The 22875-nt window shown below is 33.8% G+C and overlaps 1 protein-coding gene across 9 annotated transcripts in view; it reads right to left on the reverse strand.

The window, feature by feature from the left end:
* The window catches only part of ABI1 (abl interactor 1), a 123387-nt gene that overhangs the window by 8631 nt on the left and 91881 nt on the right, over nucleotides 1-22875 (reverse strand). The window contains exons 3-10 of one of the 9 annotated variants that reach the window (XM_041767169.1): nucleotides 21264-21440; nucleotides 15376-15390; nucleotides 14545-14645; nucleotides 12893-13033; nucleotides 10271-10371; nucleotides 9255-9335; nucleotides 5366-5539; nucleotides 2209-2295 (exon numbers count right to left, since the gene is read on the reverse strand). In XM_041767169.1, coding sequence (XP_041623103.1) covers nucleotides 2209-2295; nucleotides 5366-5539; nucleotides 9255-9335; nucleotides 10271-10371; nucleotides 12893-13033; nucleotides 14545-14645; nucleotides 15376-15390; nucleotides 21264-21440 — 877 coding nt within the window. The remainder of the gene's footprint in view (nucleotides 1-2208; nucleotides 2296-5365; nucleotides 5540-9254; nucleotides 9336-10270; nucleotides 10372-12892; nucleotides 13034-14544; nucleotides 14646-15375; nucleotides 15391-21263; nucleotides 21441-22875) is intronic. The other 8 variants (XM_041767170.1, XM_041767172.1, XM_041767171.1 and 5 more) reach the window with 8 other exon arrangements.

Consider the following 22875-nt stretch of genomic DNA (forward strand, 5'->3'; position numbering starts at 1 on the left):
AATATAATTTATTTTTCCATCAACTACTTGGAGTCGTTTTATTTTTGCCTTTACCTTCTCCACAAAGCTTTCTGCTATTATTGACAGGAGAAGAAAATGGGTATGATCCATCTAACATCAAAGAGCCATAGCTCATATCCTTAATTTGGCTTAATGTGTAAATTATACATTTGCCTGCATCCCTAAATTGCATTTACTCTTTACTTATACATAACTTACTAGTTTCATGTTTTCACTCAATCGTCTTCACGCCCATGTGAATCTACACTGGCTTATCTCCAAATTATATATACAGAGGCGGAAGACAGGGTCACTTTATCTAGCACCACACATAATTAGTTCAAAAATGCTTTCTGATGCTAATCATACACAAAGTAAACACACTGACTTTTTTAAGGGCTCATGCCTTAAACTGAAGCACACTTAATAGGTTAACTGCCACAGGCATTCATTATCATTAATTCTGAGTGCCACAGAAAACTGCATATTTAAGAGGAAAACAAAGAAAATTTGTACTCCGTAAAACATGTAAGATACTGATACAGTTTATAACCAATCTTCCTAACATGCTTTCAAAGAAAATAGATCCTAAATAAAGTTGTACATTCTGCAGCGCAAGGATAACTGATTCCAGTTCCTAAGTCCGGGGAAAAGAGCTAAAATAAAATAGTAAGTACCATGGTCCTCAGCAAAAAACATGCAAACCTAAAATTATATACATTAATACTGAATTTCTATTAAAAAAAATAAAAGAAAAAAAAAAAATAAAAGAGTTACCAAAATGCTAGTCAATATACTTTGGCCCCACTAAATGGATGTTTATTACGGCTATTTTCAAATATTTCCTCTCAACTTAACTGTAAGGCAGCTCAAGTTTTTGAATTCTTATAACATCAAGAACCAGCAATTTTTCCTTACTCACTTTTTAAAAAATAAGATTCACTTTTTTTTTATAAGTTTAAACATATTGGAGTTTTCAAACAAATGTTAACAATGAGGATGGTTTACACTCAGAAATTTCAACATTTTGGAACTACAACGTTTTATAAAAAGCCCATTCAATCATACATGTTTCTTAAAGATAGTGGGATCTTTGTCTTAGACTATTTGTACTCTTCCCAAAGCCTAGCACATAACACCAAATAAACAATTATTTGACTGGAGGAAGGGAAGAAATGTGGAGAATTACACAACAGTGATCAATCAGCAAGAGCTGAAAAATGGAATTTGCCACAATGCATTCTCCCGGAAGATGAGGCAGTCATGTGGGTTACACATTTGTTCAAACCCTTCTAAAATTTATTTGCATGGTGATGATCCCAAATGAAGTAAATCACTACTAGACCACCTTACCATCCGTCTTAAGCTCAACAGCTGTTTTGGCATAGTTATAACTCAGTAATGGTGGTATTTTTTATTTTGTCAAGTAACATTCACTCTGATCATGTAAGTTAGGATTATACAATTACCTCAACATAATCAGGTAGCAATATAAACTACTCTATCCTAATCAAATCCACGTATTCAAAAGAATTTCCACAAATCACTAACCTGACCTGCTTGAGATAGAAGACCTAAAAGCTGACATATGTGCATGTTCAGAAATACTCCTCATGGGCCTGCATGTAGCCCAAACACAAAGAGGCTTGCCATTATCACTCGCATATGGATAACCTGGATGTAAATTACTCATTCTGAAGATTCATTCTTATCCTAACAACAAATCTTTACATAGGTTCAAAATTCACTAAAATTTCTATGTAACTAAAGGAAAAAAAAAAACCTACCCCCAATGCATAATAAATTTAATCTCATACTGTATCTATATGCTGATGAATTTGTTGGCTGCAGAATATAAAATATTTTCTAATCCCCCTAATAACTGTTGGAAGCTGGTAGTTTCCATACAATTCGAATTTTTATGTTTGATTACGCTTTCCTTAAGAATCAGCAAAGATCAGATTTGATGTTTTAGATCATGTAAATAACATAAGAAAGCTGCAGTTTTGAAATTTATATGGGTCAGTAATCATGCAAACAAGAGAAAAAAACTGAAGACCGTGCTCTTCAGTTTCAAATACGTATCTGCACCTATTTTCAAGATAAGATTAGCTTCTCAATAAAAGTAAGAAAATGATGACTCATCAGCCATGCATGCTATAAGGAGACAGCCTCTACTCTTTGACAGCTCAGTTTTTCCAAACTTACTGTTTTCCTGCACCCTGGCCACGAAGCCTGTGAGAGGTATCTGTGGAGTCAACTGAGGCATAGGGGGAGGGGGTGGAGCAATAGAAACTGGTAGCAACAACACAGTATGGGGGAAGTAAAACAGATAAAGGAAAGAAAAGGAAACAAACAAAAAGCAGAAGTCAGTTACAAGGACCACAAACATAAGTATGCAAAGAACAGTTTGCAAATGAAACAAAACAAAACAAAAAACAAAACAAAAACCTGCAGAACCTTCTTCAAGTTCATTTCCCACCAGCAAACCTAAATGGAGTTGTTGCTTAGCCAACTGGTTAATTTTTTAAAAATACATTTAATGTAATCCTAACGTTATACTGTTTGAGGAAGATTTAAGTTTACCATTACACTCATTTTCATGTAAAGAATTTTCAAATTCTAAGGAAAGACTTTTAAAAAAATGAGTAACACGAAATATAGATAAAGGTTTCCAGGACATCATGTCTTTGTCATATCTCTATAACCTAACAGGTATGTCTAGCTTTAAGGTAATGTTGTAAATTAGAACCCAAATTAAGAAATATGTTATGGAATAAGTGTTTATTTCATATATAAATACATACATTAATCACAGGTTTCCTTTAAAAACAGTTCTTACTATATACCTAAATTTACACACAGCTCTCCAGGAAAAATCCTTGTTATGGTAAATCAAGGTCATTATTATTTTCTAAAGTGATGGTTTTATTTTTAAAGATAGCACTCCTAAATTTACTAGGGAATAAGAGTGCTCCACATACCATGTTAATTGTTTACTGAGTTTCATAGGATAAGTATTTCAAAAAGGACCTTCTTCATTTTATCACTATTCTGAAAATAGGAAACCTGATCTCAAAACAGGTTAAAATATGCAATTACTTTCATTAAAGTAATTTCTAATGAATCACTGAGTAGCTGTAAACATTCCAACTTCTTTCTGGAGGGGACAATTTATAGGAAACTGATATCAAATGCTCATGTGGGCAGCAAATGTTATTAAAAACTATAGCAAACTATACGTAAACATTAATAAGTTTACCATTTTGTCTCATTTTAACAAGACAGTAAATGCCAAAGATTGCTTAGAAAAAGTCAACAGGGATTGAGTTGCAAAATTGAGTTTACTGGCAGTCACCAAAACATGACACAAATTGTCAGAGAAAAATAATTTATCGGTTTTCAAGGATCATTTAACCAAAAGGTCATTTCAATTAACCCAATGTATAATTGGTAAGCATAAAAATTTTAAAGAGGTTCAGTATTCAAAGCAGCAATAACTTACCAAAGCCATGTATTGCATTAATATTCATTTTATGGCTAAAAGTAACATTCAACTCACTATGAAATTGATCTTCATTGATTCTGATACTTTGGATATAGAAGGCTCTTAAATAAAATGTTACAGTGTTGATTTAAAACAACAACAAACCTCCCACAAGCCTAAGTTTGTTTAGAAACAACCCTTAGTATCTAGACATGCTGGTTAGTACAGAGAGAAAAAGAAAAGCTATGCTCTGAAGATACTAGTCATTACCACCACATCTGGACAGAAGGGGAAATATGCACATCAAAACACTAAAAACATTTACATACTACTGCTACTACTACTACAACCACCACTACTACTACCACTATTACTACAACACCAACAGTAAGTCAGATTGTGGAATAATTATTTTGACGCATATTTTCAAAATTTGAGTCCAAATTTCCTTTGTAATATCCAAAAGATATAGCCATTCAGTAATGAAAAGGTCTTATTTGTGAATAAGCAATCCTCCCCAACACTGTTAAAATAAAACTACACAAACAGGTATTAGGTGAAGTGTCACCAAAAACCATACTTGCAGAGTAAACTAAATATCTAAGTGAGGCAAAGAAAAATAAAAAACATAAAGATGAGATCTAAAAACACAACATATTATGAAAAAAAATTAAAAGATCATAAAACTACTAGGCTAATAAACAGATAATCCATGGAATATTCAGACTAGCTACCTTTCATTACCAAAAGGAAATCGGGGAAAATGTGAGATAAAATTCTAACTGGTAAAGTTTCTCGGTAGATAGCCCGGATGAAAATTTTAGTCTGGAAAAGGACTGTATTAATTGGGGGATTATCTGTGAATTCTGACATTTTTGCTAAAGTGTTATTCAATTCTTAGGAGTTTTCTTACTAGAACACAATCTTTAACTCTAAAATTTACATTGGAAACAAATAAGAGAACTTTCCTTTAGCTCTGCTTTAAAATGCATGTTCAGAACATGCATTATAAACTTTAACTTCTTAGGAAATCAGAGTATTCAGTACTTTTTACCAATATAACATGTGGCTCTAGAAAGTAGTTACAAATGCCACATGGGACGGTGTGTTCGAGTCTATGCCAGTGTTCGCCTCTTCAAGCCAATAATAAATACTGGACAACAGGTTCATTTCAGAATTTTTTTCCTTTCTGAATTCTGCATCTTAGCATGGCAAGTGGTATTAATTATTACTCTAAGCAATTCATACTTCCTGCCATTATATGCTAAAACTATTTTCTAATCTTTAATATCTTTAAGCCTTTAAAAACACCAACTGCAGTTAGTGTTGAGATGTGCAATTTGACATGAAGAGAAAGAAATCAGAAGAAAATCCTCCCCACTGTTACAGTGATTAGAGACAGAATAAGCAGGCATTACAAATGTTTTTAATGGTTTTGAGCTTATTTCAATACAGGTTAACAAGCTTAAAAGTGATAGCCAGCAATTTCATTATACTATTTAAAGAAAATTGTTCGCAATGTTCTTACTGCTACTGAAGTGTCTCAAATGTGGCATTAAAATTAAGTCAGCTTAATTTCAGTATTTTTCTTCTCTAGTTCTGTTTATAGTAATTAAAATGTTAAACCATTAGTTACATTTTAATATGTAAGTATATTCAGTAAGTCTGAATTTTTTTCAAAGTGATAAGCAATTATTTTTGTGATAAGCGGTAATTCTTAAAATGTCAGGATTCAAGGACTAACTCCCTAAAGCCAAGAATGAACACGAAATAGCATGGTTTCAATTGTTGTCTATCACTGGCAAGAACAACAGCTTCAAATAATTTCCTTCAAAAGGAACTCCACTGTTGCTGTACGCCTGCAAAGCACAAGCTTACTTGAATTCTGAGAATAAAGTGGACCTCCATTAACATGAGGTTGAGCAGAAAATTGAGCAGTCACAGAGGGAGTTCGTCTGTATCCACCAGAAGAAGTCGAGGAAGTGGTAGAGTTGTGTCGAGAAATCTGCCTGGTCATTGTGCCATACTGGGAACCAGGAGCTGAGCCCGGGGCTGCGGAAAAGCATTAGTCAAAAGCAACCAACAAAGAATGTGAGCACAACATGTCACCTCCGATGGCAGAACAAAGAGAGGGGGACTCTCAGTAAGAAATATTTATTACTTTTTAAAGCCCACAGCACAAAATAAAGAGAAATGTGAAGATAAAACACAAATAGCTAGCTCTCTGAAGTTACAGAAGGAAAAACAGATACTGTGTGGACAGCTGCAAAAGTAAAATAACATTCTTAAACCTTTTAACTTAGCAGACTCTCAAATGTTATTTTGCTAATATCATATATAACTTTTTTCTGTATCATTTAAGAATATATAGGTTTTACATGGGAACTACATCTTTCCAACAAAATCAGTACCAAAAGGTAATCTGAGATGGAACACATCAGTTTTCAGATGTGACTGTATTAACAATGTATTTACAAACTTCCTTTCCCATCACCAGATCTTCAGGAGCACAAAGGTTAAATTATAAAATGTAAAGAGGCTAGCATATTTTCCACATATACTGCTATATTTATGTGAATGTTTATTGTGTTAGTAGTTATAATCAAATACAGCAGTATTTGACAGCAGAATCATTTTTATGAGAAGCACAATTTCTAGTTTCAAAGCACTTATAGATAGAATCAGATATTTGTCATCGGTTTCCAAACTTTTAAGACTAACACACTTTCCTTTTCTTTTTTTTGTTTTGTTTTTACACTTTCCTTTTCACTTACACTTTTGTAACTGACAAAACTGTAAGTAATTTTAGACTCTGTAAAGTAATTTTACAATTTTAAAGCAGCTTTATGTAGAAAATCCATTACCTTTCTCCATACTTGGAGGGTTTGTTCCATCCTATACCCAAAACGATCTTTTTTTTTTATTTATCATGCATATCTAGAATTACTAAAGTACTAACAGTACTTAAAATCTCATTCAATATCATCTCTACCAACATTTCAAAAGTTTAATATTTCAAAGGTTAATAAAGTTCAAAGCCTCTAAAGTTAACCATACTTTCCAAAGGTAACTTCAGGACTAATGTTAGCCTCTTTGCCACAGCCAAACATCTAACCACCACTAAGTAAGTAAAACTAGTTTATTTTCAATCAGTTGTGTAATTTAACCTCTCCTAAAGGTCATACAAATTATTACATAAAGCCATACAGCAGAGGTTGTTCATTTTAAAAAGTGCTAATAAATTTAACATTTTGGAGCTCCCAAGCCATAGGCAGTCACTAATTATCTAAATCATCCCCAGGCTCATTTTCTAAATAGAAACATATTTTAAAAATAATACTCTATTCAAGAGCCTTCATGAATAAGTAATTTTGGATAGCTAGGGTTTCCACAGAGCTAAGAGGTAAACCTTTAATTGTTTTTAATAGAGATCTCTATAAAATGATTTTTATATTTCTGACTTAAAAAGTGTATGAAATCGAAGTCATTTTTCTTGGTGATCTAAAATTGAAAACCAGTCATTCAGCAGTTCCCAAACTGAGCCTATTTCAGAATTTACTTTAATGTTTTATTATGAAATAAATCATGATGCCAAAGGGTATATGCTTTAGATACAAAATTGTTATATACAGTAATACTACATATACATATAGTATACTAATATGTATAATATGTAGTGGTTATATATAATTTATTTACATAAATATACATTTATATATAATTTTTTTTCATTTATATATAATTTAAAGAAAAATAAGATAAATACCTAACTCCATTAAACAGTATATTACCAGTATCACCAAAGCTTCCAGTTTGCACCTTCTAGATCCCAAAACTCAAAAGGTGTTAAACATTCTTTCTTTACAGTTTAAATCACAGCTATATATAAACTTAAACAATATGCAATACACAGAAAAATCATAATTTATAAGCTTTTATAATGGAGTAATTATGCATATTGTTGGCTTGCTCCTTTTTTAAGATTCATCCCTGTTGGCAAGCATATCAATGTTGTATCATCCATTTCTGTTGCTTTATTTGCATGTGAGCATGCCACAACTTATTTATCCATTCTATTGTGATTAAATAATTGGGTTGCATCTGGATTTCTGCTAATATTAATGCTACTACTATGAACATTCCTAAATGTGGGGTTCCTAAGTTTCTCTACAACACTCGTTCTCAAACTTCAGCATTAGTCAGAATTTCACCGTGAGAGCTTGTTATAATACAGACTGCTGGGCTCCAGTCCTCAAAGTTTCTGAGTGAGTCGTAGGTCTAGAATGGGATCTGAGAATTTACATTTCTAACTAGTTCCCCTGTGATGATGATGATGCAGTTGGTCTGGGGATCATACTCTGAAAGCCAATGCTCTAGAACGCAATGGTCTTAGTTTTACTCTTTAAAATTAGAGAACCTCAAAAAGCTTTTGCAGAGGTGGGTTATAGCAACAGGTAATTACTATAATAGAAATTAAAATTGACAGACACATCTGTAAAACACATGACTATATAAACATTCTATTAGCTGTCACAGCAATGATTCTGTCCTAAGTCATACAAGCCTCTGGAAACTTCCACTGTATACTTGTACCAGAATGAGAATAAAAAAGGCATATAGGTCTTCGTATTATGACTAATATAGTTCTGACCTCAAAAACTCCATAACAGGATCTTAGCATCCCCCAGGGGTCTTGTAGCCATATTCTGAGAACCAGTACTCTAGGGCAAATATCTAGAAATGAAATTATTAAATCTAAGGTAAAAGCCTGTTCAACCTGACTAGGTAACAATTACTTTCCAAAATGAATGTATCAACTAATAAACTCCCACCAGCAGTGTACTAGTTACTATACATCCTCATCAACATTGGGTACTAGTAAGCTTCTACATTTCTACTTATGAGGTGGATATAAAATAGTATCTCACTGATTTTAACTTTCATTTTCCTAATTATTAACTAGGTTGGGGACTTTTTTTTCACATGGATTTTCTGACAGTAATTTTTATTATTTGGATCTTTTTATTACCTCCTTTTGCCCTTTTACAATGTTTTGAGAAGATGCGGCTGAAACTTAGCTGTCATTTGAAACATTTCTATCCATGTCTACCCAGATTATTGCTCTGATATATTTCTAGGCTGAATGTTTCATACTGAGTCTGTATTCCGAATTCCTTATATGCTCAATCTAGTTACCTCCAATTTAGGAACAATTTAAAAGTATCAGATTAAAAGAAAATTTCTTGGCATCCTAGATTCCAAAGCACTGAGCTATATCAAAGTTTTCAAATGGTGATCCACAGGAAAGCCTCAGGAGCACCCCACAACCACACATCATTTCTTTTCCATTTTAATTTCTCCTGTCCCCCATCTTCACCCCAATCCTTTGACTGTTGTATACACCAGGGAGTTCCAAATGAAGTTTCATGTAAAAAAAAAAATATATTACATTACTAATTTAAAAATCTTTTTGAACAATCACTGCTATAATTTTCCTAAAAAATATCAAAACAAATACGAACCACATTTAAATCAGTTACAAATTAAGCATAAAAGCAGTTCACATTTCAAAGAATGTGATTTTATATTTAACTATATAACTTCAGAGGCCTTTCACCTGAAGCAATTAGTGTAAATTAGAGTAAAACTTTAACCTTTGTATTACCACCAACAACCTAATAACTATAAAAGCTAGCAGTCTAACAGAGGAGTTTATTATGAATTACACAAAGTAAGTTAAATCACTCCAGTGGTTATGCAATCTCACCTATCACAGTGTTCACTGGGAGAAGTGGTGGAAGAGGTGGTGCTGGTGGAGCTCCAGAAGGAGGAGGGACAGAAATGTTTTCTAATAAAATAGTTTATAATTCAGGTCAGAGTGCAAGAAAGAGAACTAAACATTCTGAAACAGTAAGAAAGTACAAAGTTTCGGAAAGGAAAAAAAAAAAAGAAGAAAGAGACACCGATAATGTAAAGCATGTCCAAATGAATATGAATTCATTTTACTAGGTAAAAAAGGACATTGAGTTCATACCTGAATTAACTATAAAATATGCCTGTTTTCATAAGCAGCTTTTTCTTTTTTAACAATCTCTTTGAGAAGCTAAGAATTTTTCCTAACAGTTTTGATTATGAAATATGTATTTTTAACATTATAAAATATTTATATCATTTACAAAAAAAAATCAAGGAACTAATTTAATGCTCTGCAACAATTTCTTAAATTTTTCTAAAATCTAAAGAGTAAAAAAAACTTTTCCTATGTTAATCTCATGTTATATTATTATTTTACTAGAACATGTATGGAGTATTATACCTAAATGTAGAAAAGTCACAGAACAAGCTAATGCCAGAGTTGAGACACTAGCCTATAAAGCAATGCCAGAACTCACTGGTATTAAAAAACAGTAACAACAACAAAACTCACCAGTATAAAATATACATTAAAGACACTCATCCTTTGAAGTATCACCAATATTGGTTTGCTCCTGAAATAATATCATTCTTGACTAGTGCCCAAGGTAAGTTATTTCTAAAGCAAAATGGCCCAAAAGATATTTAATGATGTTATGTAATATGTTTTATGTGTAAGAAAAAATAACTAGTAAATTCCTAAAGTCTCTGTGAAAGTCTCCCTAAAAATGTTCTTAAATTTGTTAGCATTTCTTCTAGCAACAATCACATAAATTTAATAAGTAAAATTTATCTAATATAACTATTTCAGATTTCATAATAAAGCTCAAATTCTAGCACATATTAAAACAGATTAATACACCAACATACCTGGTCCAACAGTGGGCGGTGAAGGTGTAGGCACGGCGATGGGAATGCCAATACTGCTGCTTCCACTGTTCTCTCGACTTCCACTCCCTCCACTGCTTCCACTGCAAAGAATTAAATTTGAAAACAGCCATTCTAGAGATTTATCCAAAGACAAATTCAAAGCCATTAAATACTCCTTTTATGGTGTGTATGTTAAATATAAAAAATTAAAAGTTTTAAAAACTATTCAATACAATTTTAACCCTAATACCTAAAGTAGTTCTCGTGTTTTACTCTACTTCTCAAACTACTGGAATTCAATATAGTCCTAACATAGTACACAGAACCATCAGAAGAGATCATCTATTGAGAAATGAATGACCAATAAAATCTTATGGTACAACAATCCAACAAGACTAATTAAGTAACCAAAGCAGGTATGAACCATGTTTCCACTGAGCTCACAGTTGAGAATGGGAAAACAGACGTTAAAAAACAGCATTAGAGATGCCACAAAAGAAAATATGCAATATGTGATGGAAGTTAATAAAAACTGTAACCAGTTTTAGTCTGGAATTAGTACAAAAATCTCGATCCCATCTTCAAAGAATGGTGATAAAACAGGGAAATTTCTGGAAAATGAGTAAACCGACAAAAAAAAAAAAAAAGTAAAGCTTCAACATGGAGCATTCTAGAAGAGTTGATAATGCTAAACTCTAACCAATTCCTTACTATTCTAATTCCTATGGATTTACTGTACATTTAGGCATACGATCTCATACTATGCAGTTTTTAATAACGTGTGCATGTATATGTATTTATGTACATGTGTAACCTTTGGCTCCATACTGTCTTAAAAATCAACATCAATGGCTCAACAGGTCCAGAAACTCAAGAGAGCAAAGACTTGTACAGCTTAAACAAAATTTTGTTCTCTGATATGATTATTCTATAATTACATTATCATATGTTAACAGAAGAAGAAAAACATAGAAAGCTGTTTATATACCATAAAGTGCTTGAATGTGAAGGCCTCTCTACTGCCTGAAGCCAGGTGATCTATTAATACTCTGCTTTGTGCTGGCACTGCATCATAGACATATGAAGTTTTTGTATTTATTATACTCTTCTACAATTACTGGCTTATAGGCCTTTTTTCTCACATAGGGGTTGGAAAATTATAGCCCATGAGCTGAATCTGACTCCTGGTCCAATTTTTTCAACCTGTGAGCTGAGAACATTCTTTTCATTTTTAAATGGTCAAAAAAAATTTAGAGGAATTTTATGACACGTTAAAATTTTATGAAATCCAAATTTCAGTTCCATGTACAAAGTTTTATTGGAATGCAGCCATGCTCATTCATTTATGTGTTGTCCATGGCTGCTTCCATTCTGCAATGACAGGGCTGAGTAAATGCAAGAGACCATATGGCCCACAAATCTTAAAATATTAACAATCTGGCCTTTTATTAACAAGTTTGTCAATCCCTGTTCCAACAGAATGAGCTTCTGGAAAATTAAACTATATCTCATGGGCATATCCCTAGTACCCAATAAGTAACTCTTAGTAACTAGTTGCTGAGTATGATTAAACGCTTAATCCTTCCACTATAGAGAAAAACCATCCTTTGAATTATTATTCAAAAACAAACACAAAAATTTGGTTCTCACTTAACTTGACCTGATACAGTAACTGAAAATTTCAATATAATAATTTATTTACTAACAGTAACAATTACATAGCACTTAAGAGGCTTGACACAGCCTATTTAATTGAATCCCCCAAAATGATTTTGCTAAGTTTCTCTAATATATCAACCTAAAAGTCAGGGTAAAGAGAGGTTCCTTGCCCAAGTTAAATAATAGATTAAAATGAAGGAAAAAATAAATTAAGCTGTACAACAAATTTGTCTGACTTTTACAAAAGTACCCAAACATGGAGTGGCTATTCTGGGAGAAAGAAAGTAGAGGCTATAATTGGGAAAGGGCCTAAAGGGGACTTCCGGGCTGCTGGGAATACTCCACTTTCTGATCTGGGGATGATTATGTGGGTGTATTCAATTTGTATTAAACCATCAAGTTGTATACTTAATACACTGTAGGCTTTATACTGAATGGATGTCATGCTCCATAAACAAGTTTTTAAAAAATCCACTGGGAGGGGATTTCTAGAACTTTTTTTTAAAACAACTTAAATATTCTCTAGTATATTAACTCTTTTAACAAATTCTTCCTCCAATTGAAGGTGTCTTTCTTCGTCCAACCTCATAAAGTTTAAATCACATTGCATAATTTCCGATATTTCAGTCTTTAACCAAAAATATTTAAGAGTGGTTGCCTTGATCTTTTTTAAATAACTGTTTTAAAATATTCTTTAGGCCTTGATCCAAATATATATTTATACTTCCATCAAAAAGAAAACATAGTAGCAAATCTGTAATTAGTTTAAACCTGCTTAACACCTAAAAAACAGAGGAATTATGGCACAAATTTATTTAAAGAAACATTATACAATATGATTACCCTCATCTTTTATATTCTATATTAGCATTAGAGCAATACTTTACTCAGCAACTTTTCAGGAGTTTGTCACCAGTCAGTAACCCCCATTTGCCGATATTCAAACGCAATCTGAAGATTTACCTGTGTGTCCTTGGTCTCTGGTTTAAAGAAGCTGTCCTGCCTGGACTATGTTGACTTCCGAGCCTAGCAGGACTTGTCATGTAGTCATTAGGAACTGTTGGGGGTTTAACAGGTTCCAGAGTTTTATAAGGAGTATTTCGTCTAAAGAAGCAAAACAGAGAAAAAGAATAATGAGTAAGAAAGATTAAATGGTATTGTCACCATATTTGTGATTGTCTCTTTGTAACCAAGTATAACACAATTTTTCTTTATCTGTAATAATAAAGTTTTGTTTGAAAAAATTCTTCGGGGGGAATCCCTGGGTGGCTCAGTGGTTTGGCGCCTGCCTTTGGCCCAAGGCATGATCCTGGGGTCCCGGGATCGAGTCCTGCATCGGGCTCCCGGCATGGAGCCTGCTTCTCCCTCCTCCTGTGTCTCTGCCTCTCTCTCTCTCTCTCTATGTCTATCATAAGTAAATAAATCTTTAAATAATTAATTAATTATATATTATTCCCAGCCCAGTGACCCACAAGCCACTGTCCTTGTACATTATGAAAACAATGTACCTCCCCTGCAATTTACTCCTACTTCAGTACAGAAATATATGAACAAGTACATTCTGATACCATTCTGATATATTCTGATACCAAAAATGCCACGTATTTCTCAATAAATGATTTTAACTTTTCTATTTAATAGCTTCCTATGTTTTTTTCAGGGGCTAAGGGTTTACAGAATGAAAATGGAAACTAAGATTCTGTCAAAATGTTGACTATCAATCTCTGTTACTATAAAATAATGATTCCTCCCCCCTCTACCAAAAACAAGAAATCTACTATATTGCTTCCTACGTTAAGATCAATAATCGTTCAAAGATGTCTTACCAATCAGTCTATATTTTTGCTGCACTTAGAAGGAAGAAACCACCAACTATTATCTTCTCCAATTGGCCTACATGCAAAACTTAAACCACCAACTATTATCTTCTCTATTTCTCCAACTGGCCTACGTGCAAAACTCAGATTATCAGTAGAAACACAGTTCAGGGTTCTCCAGGTAAAGAGTCCCCCTGCAGGCTATGAAGCCAAACCACATAAAACACATCGCTAATTCAAACTCCTGCAATAGGAATATTGTAAACACATATGAAAGCACCATATGGAATCATCCTGCAATTTCATTAGAAATAAACTTTGGCTAGACTCCCCCCCCCAAAAAAAAATGAATTAGAAGGTAAAAACTAGGGATGCCTGAGTGGCTCAGCAGTTGAGCATCTGCCTTTGGCTCAGGGCATGACCCCGGTCTGGGATTGAGTCCTGCATCAGGCTCCCTGCGAGGAGCCTGCTTCTCCCTCTGCCTGAGTTTCTGCCTCTCTCTGTGTGTCTCTCATGAATAAATAAAATCTTAAAAAAAAAAAAAAAGATAAAAACTAAATAATGCTTATTTGCACGTATACAAAAGATTCTTTCTAGTACAGACTTCTATAGAGAAAATTATAAAACAAGCAGATTCTGTTCAAGGAAAGAAGAAACAAAATGAATCTATAAGAGGTAGTTCACATTGAGAGCGTCCCACAGCAAAGACCCACTTAAGTCACTTAAGACACTTAAGTCACAGAAACATCTTTCTCTTTAGCATATGCCTTTTCTTGTAAAATGTAGTTGCATTCTTACCCCAGCGTTCCCCGGCCTGACATGGGAGGGCTCGGTGGTTTCTGAGTAGGAGGATTTGTTCTCGACAGTGTGCCAGTTCTTGCAGGCTGGTTATTTCCATGCTAAAATGTGGAAAGAAAAGCTTTTTATTTTTATATCAAATTGTTCTGTTGGTGTTTTGACACCATGTATTATTTTTTTTTTTAATATCAGAATATGAAGTAAGGATTCCCAGACAGTTTTAATAACTGACTTTGGTACTACATTTTAAAAAGTCAAGAAATTTCCACTTGCACAAAGCTTTTTCTACTATTATCTGTGCTATCCAGACCAATTTATGGCAAATACAGATGTGATTATTGGATTTTATACATTATTTTACTATTAAACATGTTCACTGAGATCAAACTTAGCTGCATTCAAGTACTGGATTTCCAAAATTTTTTACATGTGTACATGAATAAATACTATAGATCTCAGTGTCAACTTGCTAAAACATTAATCTGAAAAATCATCTTTATCTTAACAATTCAGTAACAAAGTCATATGTGTCTGGAAAACCTCCTAATTGTTAAGTCAATAAAAGCAAGGCAACTATCCAAAAAAATGAGCAAAGCAATAAATGTTAGCAAAATTAATGTTCCTATATAAATGCAGATGTCAATATATCATTGATATATTAACACATCCAAGCTAAATGTTGCTTATTTGAACTGAGTTTATTTAATCTACATAAATCCTATGGGAAAAAAGCAGACAGACATAGGAAGAGTTTTCAAATTTTAGTGGCTCTGCAGCCTTTATCAAAATAGAGGGAATACTGTGGATCAAATGATAAGTAGTATCTCTTACCTTGGCTTTTAGCCACTTTACGTTGGCAAAAAAGGGGGGGAAAAAGTAGAAATTAATTCTAAATAAATTGTATCTAATAGGACACGTTTACATTTATAGTCATTCAATTCATGTTAATAAGCTTTTACCCAGCCATATTTCAAATATTTTATAAAGAAAAAAAATCCATAAGCAATAGGGAAATATTCACATGTATTAAATATTTTCCAAAAAAATATATTCATAAGGAAAACATCACTAAATTATGCCAATCTCATGAAGGCCCAATAATGTCTTATATCAGTATTTATCCCATGAAACTAATCCAACTGAATTACAGATGATAAACACTGATTTAAACACAAACATCTAACACATTCAATGTAAGGCTACTTTAACACATCAGTGTACCAGACGTAAGGCTTTACCAAACAATCAATGCTCAAGTATTCATCAGATGAATGGTAATATAGTATTCTAAAACTGATATTCTAAAACTGATAAGCTGTAAATGCTAAAATTCAAAATCACATGGTGCTTCCAAATTCAGAAAAAGACCTAGTACCTGAGTATTAAAAAAAAAATCCCTATGCACAATAGCAGCTTAGCCGGATTCTAACTAAGGCATATACAAACAAGGTCTAGGGGATTCCTGGGTGGCTCAGCAGTTTAGTGCCTGCCTTCGGCCCAGGGTGTGATCCTGGAGTCCCGGGATCGAGTCCCACATGGGGCTCCCTGCATGGAGCCTGCTTCTCCCTCTGCCTGTGTCTCTGCCTCTCTCTGTGTGTCTCTCACACAGAGATAAATAAAATCTTTAAAACAAACAAACAAACAAACAAGGTCTAGAAGCCCTCTCATTTGTAATTTATGAATCTAAATCTGAGCAGGCCAAAAGCAGAAGGTTATAGGTTGCTTTTGTTCTAAGTTTTCTTCTGAACCAGTTTAGACAAAATTCAAAACTGAAGAAAGATTGCTTTGATCCTAAAGGCTACTCCTATGAAAGATGACTAGCCTATATATGAAATAACATGTACTACAAATAATATGAAATACTGTGTATAGTCCTAAAGCATCACTACTTGTACCATGCCACTTAAGAAATACCTTTAGGTGGTAGAGTCTAACTTTGTATATATTGGGGTCTTAAGTTCTTTGACATTTGTCTTTCTAAATATGAATCTATCATTTTTCAGGTGACATAAAGGCAACCATTAGGAAAGTCAACCAAAGAAGGAATGTACTTTGTCTCGGATATATTCTTATTTCTAGGAATTAGGCCAGAATTTTGGTATTCTTTAAATGTTTGTTTAGAATGATATTGCTCATTTTCATCAATGTCTAGAATCCTACCTAGCTGCTACATATCACATCTGGATTTAGAAAGTGTAAACCTGAGTAACATTATTATCCTTGGAAATAAGATATACTAATGTGATAGTATCTCAATACACTAAATATTTCTAAAATAATTTAGAAATATTCCAAATATGACCACCTATCTTGTTTCTACTGAACAAGAAAAAAACTAGCATTCAAGTATAAACTGATCCCAAGTGAAAAAATGAATGGAGAATCGGGGAATAAAAACTCTAGCAGAACTTTGCTACTGTGTAATGATGCAACCTTTAACCTTATATGAAGTTCTGCCTTTTCTATCAAGTGTGTATTTATATAGAAGTGTCTGAGTTTGAGATTATTACAAGGAAATCATCTCTGCATCTTACATCTTAAAATACTATAATTGTTAGCAACCAACAAGATTTATCCACTTAAAAAATCCCCAAAACACATCCAAACTAGACTTTTATTTCCTTAAGATCTCACTTCATTTCTTTAATATTTACATTAACAGATAGGCCACTTTACCATGTCCTTGGAATCTCAGGTTGAAAACAACAGGATTCTCTTTGATTCCTCCCTATCTTCTGACCCTGAGTAAATTATAAGCCTTGTATACCACAAGTGCTGTCCATAAAAAAGGCCAATCCTTTCTTTGCTATGACTCATTAGTTTACTCTTTTAATACAAATGAAACCTTCAAAAAATATCATTCCTATGTATATATTATAAATACTTAGTGTCTCTACTAATAAAATGTAACAACTCCTAGATTACATGGTCTTTTGAGACTTAAAAACACATACAGTGAAAGTCCTTTGTAAATTATAAACCAGGCTATAAAGCTGTTAATTAAAAATAAATTTAGGGACACTTGGGTGGTTCAATCAGTTAAGCAGCTGCCTTTGGCTTGGGTCATGATCCCAAGATCCTGGGATTGAGCCCAGCCTTACCATCTGGCTTCCTGCTCAGTGGGGAGCCTGACTCTCCCTCTCCCTCTGCCTCTGCCTCTCCCCACACCTCCCCCTTGCTCAGGCATTCGCATACATACATACATAAATTCCTTAAAAATTTTTTAAATGTCTTTACTAAGTATTCAGGTCTTCTTTAGTTTACTCTGCAAAGCTGTACTCTTATAAGGTTCATCTTCTTTACATTCTCCTTTATGTATATATTCTGGTGGTTTCCTTATGCTAGGATTCTCTAATCCATATCTTACACTGCTTCCAAAAGTCAAACCAGACATAAGATATTTCTTCCATATTTTGAATTCCTACCAAACTTATGTGTAACCATCTATCTCACAGCATAAAATGCTTCACCATATAGTATTATTTAAATAATACAAGTATCAAAACCCTGAAATTTAAATCACAAAAGAAAATATGATGGAACATTAATTTCAGAGTCTGGAAACTTTAACATGAAACTTGGTAGACATAAGAAGAAATACTAATATATTTGGATATAATTTTTTTAATCTATGTGTTTTTTTTATAATACCCAAACATTAAAAAAGTTTGGGGGGATCCCTGGGTGGCGCAGTGGTTTGGCGCTTGCCTTTGGCCCAGGGCGCGATCCTGGAGACCCGGGATCGAATCCCACATCGGGCTCCCGGTGCATGGAGCCTGCTTCTCCCTCTGCCTGTGTCTCTGCCTCTCTCTCTCTCTATCTCTCTCTGTGTGACTATCATAAATAAATTTTTAAAAAAATTAAAAAAAAAAAAAGTTTGGGTATTAAGAGCCAAATAGCAGTATGTATTTGGGTATCAAGAGCCAAATAGCAATATGAGGAAATTTAGGAATATATAAAGAACTCATTTCCTTGACAGAAAAAAGAGTTCTTACCAATCAGTAGGAAAACAGACTTCTAAGTAGAAAAGTGGTGGACAAAGGTTAAGAAAATAATTCTAAAAGTATAAGAATAGCTTCTCTCTTTTTCCTTCTCATAATTTTGGCCCTAGCATTTGTTCATTAACTACTATCCAAATTTCTGGGTTACCTGGGTGGCTCAGTGGTTGAGCATCTGCCTTTGGCTCAGATCATGATCCCAGGATACTGGGATAGAGTCTTCCATCAGGCTCCCCACAGGGAGCCTGCTTCTCCCTCTGTCTGTATCTCTAACTCTTTCTGTCCCTTTCATGAATAAATAAACAAAATCTTAAAAAAAAAAAAAAAAAACCCACCTACTATTCAAATTTCTAACGTCACTTTACTATGCTCTAGAAATATTTAATTAAGCCAGCAATGAATGATCTTTCAGAGAAATCAGAAAACAAGAGAAACAGAGTGGCAATGAGACAATTGGGGAAAAAATAACTGTGTATATATTTGTATATCACAGAAACAAAATATGGACAAATATGCCACATATCAGACTCTAAGAAATGTTATTCTCACAGACCATCAACTCTCTCACCCTAATCAAAAATATATTTAAAAATAACCTGTGTATAACATGTGAAATAAACTCAGTATTTTAATAAAGTAAAAAAAAAAATTTAAAAATTACCTGTACAATACAAATGTACTGTCACAGAACTATACGTTTAAAATGTTAAATAATAAATTTTATGTATATTCTGCCATGATAAAAAGAAAAATCCTGTGTCAGTAACCATATTACAGAAAGCAGACTACCAAAATTCTTATCTGCATACTTTCAACATATATTATGCAGCATTTACACTTCCCATTTATACATATATGATGAAATAATTTCATATTCTCACCCAAAATTTCCTTATAAAACTTGCTTTCATCTTCTATTCTGCTAAGTACTATGTATTAAACTATTAAATATAATTATTAATGGAGGAATAATATAGGATATTCACTTCTAAGATGATGACATTTTTTTTATGCACATATTTTGTTTTGAAAGAGAGCAAGCTCAAGATTAGTTAGGTCAAAGGGGGGCAGCCCAGGTGGCCCAGCGGTTTAGTGCCATCTTCAGCCCAGGGTGTGATCCTGGAGACCCAGGGTTGAGTCCCACGTCAGGCTCCCTGCATGGTGCCTGCTTCTCCCTCCCTCTGCCTGTGTCTCTGCCTCTCTCTCTCTCTGCGTATGTCTCATGAATAAATAAAATCTTTAAAAAAAAAAAGAAAGATTAGGCCAAAGGGGAAGAAGTGAGTGCGAGTGTGTACATGCATGCATATATGTATGCGTGTGTGTGTGTATAAATTTTAATCTCATGGCAATTAATACAAAAAAGATTTCTTCCAGACTCTCAATATTCAAATCCTATAGCTCAATCTAGTCTAAAATAACTTAAATTCCAACTGAGTTTAAGCTTTTTTTTTTTTTTAAAGGATTTTATTTATTTATTCACGAGAGACACGGGAGCAGGGGGGGGGGGGGAGGGAGAGAGACAGAGAGAGAGAGAGAGGCAGAGACACAGGCAGAGGGAAAAGCAGGCTCCACGCAGGGAGCCCGACGTGGGACTCGATCCTGGGTCTCCAGGATCAGGCCCTAGACTAAAGGTGGCACTAAACCACTGAGCCACCAGGGCTGCCCTGAATTTAAGCTCTTTACAACTCTAGCCACATACCCTGGGTAAAAATAAAAGAAACAAACAAGTAGCCTCTTCTACATTTGTAGTGTTCCAATTTTATGTCTAACCTCAAAGCATGACAGAAAAGGGGAGATTCCAATAATGACAGTGCAGAGTAGAATAAAAGTGAATATTGTCAGTCAGCTACACTCTTCTCTTGATCAGGAACCCCAAATAATTTAGAATGCAACAGAAATCCAGCAATAACCCTGGTCAGATCAGCCAGCTAGGGAAAGCTTCAAGATTCTAGTCGACTCCTAAAAATTTATTATAAAAATTCTGAAAATCAGATACAAAATCAAAAAATGGTCCTCTAGGAAAGGGACTATCAAATTTCATAGGAATCGTTTACCCTGAGCAAAAATGGCTATAGAATTCAGGTCATTCAGTATGTTTGCAGAATAACCCATAAACATCTAAGAAGTTGACAGACTACAGGTATCCTTCAATAGCAGCTAATTCTGCCATGCTAAGAAATGAACATGGGCAACAAATAATCTCTTTCCTAAAACCCTACTGGGGCAGGGGAAGGCGAGGAGGGTATGGTATGCAAAACTACATACAATTTTTTGTTTTTCATAAGTTGCTGGAATTATAGCCACATCTACATAAATGCACTTACATATATTTTTTGAAATAAAAGGTTTAAAGTATTTATAAATGATTTTCTAAAACAACTCTGCAAAGCATATAAATTTTTTATTTTTAAATATTCATTCAGTAGTAAAAGCAAGACATGGCATTCACAATATCTGTAATATTAGTCTAGGATTCCAATGGCTCTACTGACAAAAAGCCATGGTAAGTTTTACTATCTTCTGAATACAGCCTATTCCACAGATAGAATTCTGACTCAAACTTAGTATAATACATAGCTAATATTAAATATTCTTTGAAAACTATAATGCTAGTTACTAGCTAAGAGAATCTATTAATTAAGAAAATGATTTTTACTGCTCTATTTCCTATCCCAAATATTTATTGGATAAATTATTTCAAGTTAATATAAAAATGCTTACCTTGACACCATGGCCCACATCATCCAGAACTGTATAGTCAATAGGTTTCCGAATATACCTTACAGGACGCTCCATGTTTGCAGGTGCTATTATTTTGTGAGTTCTTGATGTATTCTTATTTGTTGTCAAAATACCAATCTCTCTCCGAGCCACTTTTTCTTTGTGAATGTCCACGGTCTATATTTTAAATTTGAACAAAGAAAATATTATTAGGCATAGTAAATTAAATAACAGCCATATATATTGACCATATACAAGGTTGGACTACAGGACAGTATCACATGTCTACTTTCCAGTGAATACTGTATCTTTCCCTTCAAAATTAAGGAAATTAATATCCTTGAGGCTCAAAACAAGGAATATCTAAAAGTGATTAAAACCAACAACTGATTTAATGGAGTTGGTTCCAAAACAATTTCCAGGGAAGCAATTTTCATTCCTAAAAACTCAGTGTGTATGGAACGGGACAGGTATCTTGCTCTGAGAAGCTTATACTTTATTTATTGAGGATGCAGACAAGGAAGAAAATCAATAATTACAACACAATAAGGTAAGTGCTGTAGTGACCTACACACAGGGCATCTGAAACCTCTCCAACAGTGTTCAGAGCCAAGATACCTAACTAGGTTGAGAAGGGTTCACTTAAAGACTTTATAAAGAAAAAAAAAAAAGGCTTTATAAAGTATGTAGGTTTTTAAGAATGAATAGAAGAGGTAAATATGGAAATTATTCAAGGCAATCAATCATGTTGCAGATAAAAGGTATAAGAAAAAAGATGGTAAGTTAGAGCAGAGGTTACAAACTGGCATCATGCAGCTTACCTAATACTGGCCTTTATGGCTTAAAAAATTTTGTTGTTGTTGTTTAATTGCCAACATTTAAACCTAGATAGTAGTCATCACATAAGAAATAATTACACAACTACTCAATAATTTAAACTTTGTCCTAATGGTAGTGAGGAACTGGTAACAAATTTTAATTGGGTGACATCATCAAACCTGCATTCTAAAAGATCCCTCGAGTTAGGGCATCTGGGTGGCTCAGTTGGTTAAGCATCTGCCCTCGGTTAAGCCATGATCCCAGATCCCAGGGTCCTAGGATTGAGCCTTCTTGCTCCCTCTCCCTCCTGCTTATGTGCTAATAAATAAAATCTTTTTTTTTTTTTTTTTTTTTTAGCTAATAAATAAAATCTTAAGGAAAAAAAATAAATCCCTCTAGCAGAGGTGGTGAGGATAGATAGAACAAGAGCACTGGCCGTGAGACCAGGCAGGAAGCAGTGACAATAGTCTAGGTGGAGAAGCAGCAAAGATGGAAACTGAAGATGGTCAAGGGGTACTGTCAGAAAAAAAACCAAGTTTAAGATTCTATTAATGTTTAAAAATAACCTGTGTTAATGTTTAAGATTCTATTTCCAGAATTTAAAAAATTGAATGAGAGAGGATCTGCAATCAAAATATTCTCCCAACTCCAAAACGAGGTAAAGAAAATTCTCCTTCAGTGTCTAGAGTTTTTGCACATCTTACAAGAAAAGGCACTGCTCCCCCTGTCTGGGATATTTATAAACAGCCTTAGAAGATATGGTGTCTTCCAGGAGAGCAAAAGGTAGGCTTGC

Source organism: Vulpes lagopus, chromosome 8, assembly GCF_018345385.1.
Source record: "Vulpes lagopus strain Blue_001 chromosome 8, ASM1834538v1, whole genome shotgun sequence".
NCBI lineage: Eukaryota > Metazoa > Chordata > Mammalia > Carnivora > Canidae > Vulpes > Vulpes lagopus.